We start from the raw sequence: 7,266 nt of genomic DNA, 5'->3' as shown, positions 1-7,266 counted from the left end.
GAAAAAACGATTAATAATGGTTACCTATATGCGGCATTTTGTCAAAAAACACTCTTCAAAGTCAAAAAGTCATTCACTGATCGAATCGCATGATCAAAAAACTTCGCTCGCTCAGAAAATATTAGTTGATAGGCAATTTCATTATCTCGCTTTTAGATCAAAACGTCGTCTGAACGAATAGAACTTCCAGTTAAAAAATCTTAAGATTAAAAAATCTTAAAATTAGAATCAACGGATCGATGTGTCCCGGCCTAGCAGTAATTGTTTTACTATTAGCGGAAAAGTTAAAAACGTAACCGACTAATGTCGGGCTAATAGCTCTCAAACGACGGGCGAGCGGGTGGCTTTGTCAGTAGCAAGCCACCATTTAGTGAGGCTATCTTTAACTTAATTGAGCGCGTGAATTGAGCGCAGCGAGGGGGGAGCATTGGGGTGTGGTGGGGCTGATGGGGGCAACAGTGGGGGAAGGCAACGGTGGTGGGCTTAGGGCCTGACTTATGAAGGGTGATATTGATTAAGGGGGGTGAGTGAGGGGGACTGATTTGGTGGGAGGGGGTGGGGGTTCAACATCTAAGAACCGCCCTTCGCATCATAAGTATAAGTCTCGAAAACAGTTTCTGTGAATCGCATACCTGGAGACTAGTCAGCCGAAAGGCTCTAGGAGTATTTAATTCCCTCTGGGCACTACCTGTTTATCCCATTTTAAGGACGAGAAATCAAATAGGTTAGATAAAAATCGGTCAAGCCAAAAATCAGATTAAAAAGACCAACATGTCCAATATAATTGCTACAAACTTCGTTTGAGAGCAGATAAAAAGAAAGGTCGGAACATGCTAAGCCTCAATTTTGAAGAAGATGTGCAATTTCTAAACAAAGCCGGCAGATTTCCGGAAAGTAGCCGCGTTAGACGCTTGTGGCCCTCCATGAATTGAAACAGCTAGAGCAATAAGATAGACAGATCGACCACCAGTCCTTTAATGGACCAGACTTTTTGGGGTTAGATTCGGACTGTCAAATTTGACACATACGGTATATAAGGAAAAAGCCCTAAAAGAGCTTGACATCAAAACAAGACTAACACTCAAAAATTTAAAGTTCCATAACTGAGTTCACAAGTAATTTTTTAGTCAGGTAAGTCGCGCAATTGATGTAAAAGCAGAAATGACGTAACGAACACAAATTTTAACAGCAAAGCAGTAGAAGTCACTGAAGTCATTTAAAAAGTCAATTCCAAGAAATCAGGTCTTAAGAATCATCGATGGAGACGACGAATTAAAACATAGCAGGACAAGTCCTGACGTACAATTCAAAAAAATTCATTGACTAAACAGAAACCTAGATCTAGAACGGACTATAAATGGATTGGGAAAACCATTTAGAAATAAATCCGATCCAAAAATCGAAAACAGTAAAAATCAAAGTGAAATTGCCGCATGTGAACAAAAAATCACAAGAGAAATCGAATTTTTGTTCAAACACAGTTTTCTCACTCTACTTTAAATTTAGAGCGAAAAAATTTCATGCCACAAAACCAAGCGCTTTTTCGCTCCACTTCATGTTTCGGCGTGACCAAAATCACTACTCCAATTTGACTTCAAAACTCATGAAAATGTGTGAACAGATCTTGAAAAAAGACAGCGCCCCAATACAATTCAAATTCTTTGAATTGTAAAAACCATGATGTCCCCAATAATTGCCGTTATCGCTTCGCGGCTATTAAACAAAACAATTCTATTAGCCTTACCAAATGAAACAGAAATTTGCTGCAGAATCTTGTCACGTAACCTTGACTGAAATACGCACTTTGCAAGTTTTAAAATGCGCTCAGTTCTAAAATCTGGCTTTGTAAATAGGGAAATCTGACATTCTAGAAAGTGGCATTGACATCTGTCATTTTAAAACTTGCACTTGCGTGTTTCAACAGTTAATGAAAACCAAAAAAATCCTTTAACAGATTTAAATTGATCACAATTGAAAATCAACGAACCTGTTCGTTACGCTTCTGTGAGATGGTCCCACGTTGGCCGAGGTGTCCACGATAGATGGAGGAATGAACGGAATAGTAGAAATAAGCGAGGCAAATAGAGCATCCGCCTGAGCAGTGGAACAATTCCATAAAGCCACCTGGGCTGTGTTGAGGTACAGGGTCAGCCTGAATAAAAAAAGAGAAAAATTATAATTCATAAAGCGAAGCATTTTGAATAATTTTAATTAGGCACTCTCCATATTACTCTTGTGGATACACATAGGATTACGACCAACTAGAGTGCCGTCTAGGTGTCCAATGGTAACAATGCCATTTACACCTGTCAAGCTATTTTGTCCTACAGTGATAACCGTAACGGAAACTATTGGTGAACACTACAAATCTAAAGCAAACAAAACTGACGCTTGTTCACCGCTTGTGGTTTTTTGACCTCCATAAAATAGTAACTTGAGGGAAAAATCTCTGCTAGGATGTAAAACCTGGTGATGATGTTCTCAATGGATGGCACAGTGATGATGGAGAAGGCGATGCATGCTCTTATGAATGAAGAGGTGCGCTTGTTGTGTTTGCCTGCAGGCATCCGTCTCAAGGTCTCCATTGTGACTGCATTCACTCTATGTACCAACTCAACTATCACCGATTCCAAAAGGAAGAAAGAACCTGCAACGAAAAAAAATCGATTAAAGCAATTCTATTAGTTGGCCCATCTATATGCTGTACTCTCCTGTATAATTTTAAAGGAAAGGCTTATAGCAAATAAAAATTAGGTAATAAAAACCATAGCACCGCATTTATTCCAGAGATAATACGATAGGTGCAATAATAATAGTTAAAGTACCAGTTTTTGATACACGTTTAGTGATGGCAAACTACAACCAAAAACAGTAAATTCAGTATCGATAAAAGAAAGAAGCGTATTATAGCTTGAGGTGTCGGAAGCACCATTTGAAGGAAAATTCATCTTGAAAAATCTGTAAACATAGCCGGCAGATTACCGGAAAATAGCCGCGATAGACGCTTGTGGCGTTACATGAATTGAAACAACTATAGAAATAAAATAGACAGATCGACCACCAGTCCTTTAATAGACCACTAGACTTTTTAGCTCCGGACTGACATTTTTATGAGACACATAAGCCCTATAAGGAGAAAACCCTAATAGGGCTTTTCAAAATTAGGATCTTTTCCGTTTGTGCCCCCTCAGTTTAGTGGGCGCATAATATTTGCACCCCCAAGATGCACGTGCAATATATTTTTTTTTTTGGGGGGGGGATTGCACAAACGGAAAAGATCCCAAAATTAATATTCGAAATCAAAAACTCAAGACTCTTATATTCAAGAATTAGGGCATATGTTTGGCACTACTTAGATGAATACTATTGACTTTTAACAAGTAAATGTTCATAAAATTTAAAGTTCCATAAGTGAGCTCAGAAGTCATTTTTTTGAGTGAGGTAAGTCATTGAAAAAGTCAATTCCAAGAAGTCACGGTAAAACGAAACAACAATCTGTTAGACGAAGTAAAAAAACAGCCGGCAGATTGCCGGAAAATAGCCGCGATAGACGCTTGTGGCGTTACATGAATTGAAACAACTATAGAAATAAAATAGACAGATCGACCAACAGTACTTCAATAGATCACTAGACTTCTTGGGTTAGCTTCGGACTGACATTTTTATGAGACACATAAGCCCTATAAGGAGAAAGCCCTAAAAGGGCTTTTCAAAATTAGGATCCTTTCCGTTTGTGCCCCCTCAGTTTAGTGGGCGCAATTTGCACCCCCAAGATGCACGTCAATATTTGGGGGGGGGGGGGGGGTTGCACAAACGGAAAAGATGCCAAAATTAATATTCGAAATCAAATACTCAAGACTCTTATATTCAACAATTAGGGCATATGTTTGGCACTACTTAGATGAATACTATTGACCTTTAACAAGTAAATGTTCATAAAATTTAAAGTTTCATAAGTGAGCTCAGAAGTCATTTTTTTGAGTGAGGTAAGTCATTGAAAAAGTCAATTCCAAGAAGTCACGGTAAAACGAAACAAAAAACTGTTAGACGAAGTAAAAAAACATAGCAGGACAAGTCCTGACGTAGAATTCAAAGAATTTTCATTGACTAAAACAGAAAAACTAGACCAAGAATGAACTATGAGTGAAATGAAAAAACCACTAGCGAGAAATTAAAATTTAATTCAAACAAAAAAATTTGGCCTAGAATGAGCTGTGAAATGATTGGGAAAACCATTTAGAAAAAAGCCGATCCAAAAAATCGAAAAAAAAACTGTAAAAATCAGAGTGAAATTGCCGCATGTGAACAAAAAACCACTACCGAGATACCGAATTTTTGTTCAAACAACGTTTTCTCACTCTACTTTAAAATTAGAGCGAAAAAAATTCACGCCGCAAAACCACTCGCTTTTTCGCTCCATTTCCTGTTTTGGCGTGACCAAAATCACTACTCAAATTTGACTTCAAAATTCATGAAAATGTGTGAACAGATCTTAAAAAAACATAGCGGGAAGAATTCCGGAAACGACTCGAAGGATAAAATTGCCCATACTTATGATATAATAAATAGAACAACTATTGTGAACCCTGAACCTCCACAAATGCCATAAAAGATAAGGAATAATAGAAACGGCATTCGAACACAAATTGAAAAAAAAAACCAGAAAAATTTAATGAGCTTTTTTAATAGTACAACCAAGCATAAAACCGAGTAAGATTCCTTTGCACTTAGAGCAATGAAAAGTTTGCAAAACAGTGGCCAAGTCATAATAGGCTAGGAAACTTGTCTAAGATTTTTAAAAAAAGAAAAACTGCAAATATTAAGAAAAATGGTTTAAAATTTCTCAATTTTTCTACCAAATTTCCCAAGAAAAAAATAATTGATACCGAGAACTTTAGTCAATTGGTAACGAAATAACTTAAGAATATAACGTAATGAAATAACTTAAGAAACAAGTTTCTATTCGATTCCCACTTAAAGCATTAAAACAAAAAAAAACAGGCAAAAAACCATTAAATTTTGTCTAAAAATCAGCAAAACTGATCAAAATCCTCCAAATTAGCAGTAAACTCAAATTAACTACTTGGATACTTCAATTCCTATTAAAACAAGCCTAAAACTAATACAATATTATAATCAAACTTCATAACCATCAAAAGTTGGAAAAAACTGCATTTAAAAGCCGCACGTGGAAAAAAAAGTTGCTCGCTAAGAGAAAAATATTTCAGACATCAGTTTCTCGCTCTCTCAAAAACAGCTGAAGGAACAAAAACCATTCCCTTTTTGCTCGACTTTTCAGATTTTGTCAGCACCAAATCACTCCAATTTTTTTACGCGTTTCTTTTCCCGCTTCAAAAATCATTCCAATAAAATTGATAAAAAAAGTGAAGAGATTAAGAAAAGTTAGTAATATCTGTCATTGAAAAGTGCTCTAAATACATTCCTTTACAACTCTAGAAAAGTTCCTATCAAAAGCTAGAATACTAAAATGTAGCAAAAAGCAGAATCAGAAGATTTCAGCAAAAATTCAAAATCAAAAAAATTCACAGAAACCTTCATGAAAATTACTCAATTATCTTTAATGAAATGACTCAAAACTGAAATCAAAATCATCAACACGCATCAAAAACAACTAAATTGGACTATAGGCATCCTCAAATGCTATAAAAACTTGAACAACACAAAGAGCATATAAAAACAACTTGAAAGAAATCTTAAAAATAAGCTTTTTTGATTTCACAAGAACACATAGAGCCAAAAAACGTTAAATGGAGCAAAAAGAAAACTGAATAACTTCCAAAATAATAGGCAAACCGAATTGGCTAAGAAACTTCTCTAAGTTTAGAAAAAAAAGCGAAAAACAGCAAAAAATTAAAAAGAAGAATTAAAAATGTTTGTTTTTTGTCATTTTTCTTTAAAAAACAAAAAATCGTTTAAAACCTAAGAAAATGTAATCACTTGGTATCTAAAGACTCAGTAACTAACATGCGTCTATTCAAAGCCCATATAAAGCAATATAACAAGACAAAACGCAAAAAAAATGCTAAAATTCGCCTATAATTCAGCAAAATAGCTGAAAAACCAGCAAAATCGTATAAAAATCTTATTAATGACCAAAAACCTACAAACCACTATTAAAGCAACCTTAACAATCGTTTCATTTCCTGCTTCAAAATTCACTCCAACTAAAGTGATTTAAAAAAAAAGGACTTCTCCAATACTCCTCTTCGAGTCGTAAAAAGACAGCGCCCCAATACAATTCAAATTCTTTGAATTGTAAAAATTTAGGAGAGCTATAATAGCCGCCTAGAATTGAAGAAGCGGCTATTAAAAAGAATTTAACACTCCACAAATAAACTGATCGAATGGCCAGATAATGCTCTTACCTCTGGCTTCAACGTAGAAACTCAATTGTGCTTCAAAGTCATCGTTGAACGTAATCCTGTCCAGCATTTTTAAGATAAGCTCTGAAACTAAAACAGACGTGTGGCTCTGTGCCCCGACACCTTGCCCATTCTCCGTCAACTCCCTGGCTAGTTGAGTTACACTCTTGTTCGAAAATGAAGACAGATTATCGTGCAGATTCTTTCCAATTCTCAAAAGAGCGTTTATGACCACAGGATCCGAGATCGGTGCATCATTTGACGTAGTGTTCACAAACATCTCCAGAATCATATGATTAACTTCATATCGCTTCGCCTGATCACTCTGGAATAGGTCCAGTAGCGCCAGGAAGCTTTCCAAACTAAGAAGTTGCGCACAGGTTGAGCGGCTAGATTGTCTGAACATGCATCTCACCGAGTCTGTCAATTCGTTTAAGATTTTCTCGTATTTCCGGTCGGGCATCACATGTTTAATTAAACCTATAAACACAGACTTCCACCAGATAAAAAATTTCGAATTAAATTTACGTTGAAAATAGAGAAAAACTTGAGTTCAACACTTAACAAAATGTTAGACAAAACTGGCAAAACAGTAGTCATCAATGCAGTTAAAAATAGTTGAAACATAACCGACTAACGTCGAGCGAATTGCTCTCAAACGACCGGCGAGCGTTTGACTTCGTCAGTAGCAAGCCACGGTATAGTGAGGCTAGCTTTAGCTTGATTCGACTCTGCAACTGAAAAAGGCTAGTTTTCTAGCCTTTTTAGTAAATAAATCAAATAAAAAACTGACATTTTAAAAATCGCAAAATATTGCAAAATTTAAAAGAAAAGCTTCCAGATTTTGCAGTGAAAATGTTCAAACCTAATTTTTGTCTCTGGA

At 36.1% G+C, this 7,266-nt stretch overlaps 1 protein-coding gene across 1 annotated transcript in view; it reads right to left on the bottom strand.

The window, feature by feature from the left end:
• The window catches only part of LOC142344600 (VPS35 endosomal protein-sorting factor-like), a 37,442-nt gene that overhangs the window by 7,901 nt on the left and 22,275 nt on the right, over nt 1-7,266 (bottom strand). The window contains exons 9-11 of the mRNA XM_075396393.1: nt 6,387-6,863; nt 2,467-2,647; nt 1,988-2,152 (exon numbers count right to left, since the gene is read on the bottom strand). Of these exons, the coding sequence (XP_075252508.1) occupies nt 1,988-2,152; nt 2,467-2,647; nt 6,387-6,863 (823 nt within the window). The remainder of the gene's footprint in view (nt 1-1,987; nt 2,153-2,466; nt 2,648-6,386; nt 6,864-7,266) is intronic.

This window comes from Convolutriloba macropyga, chromosome 8 (genome assembly GCF_964194025.1).
Source record: "Convolutriloba macropyga chromosome 8, txConMacr16.3, whole genome shotgun sequence".
NCBI classification, from domain to species: Eukaryota; Metazoa; Xenacoelomorpha; order Acoela; family Convolutidae; genus Convolutriloba; species Convolutriloba macropyga.
This window is presented reverse-complemented; position numbering and strand designations above follow the sequence as displayed.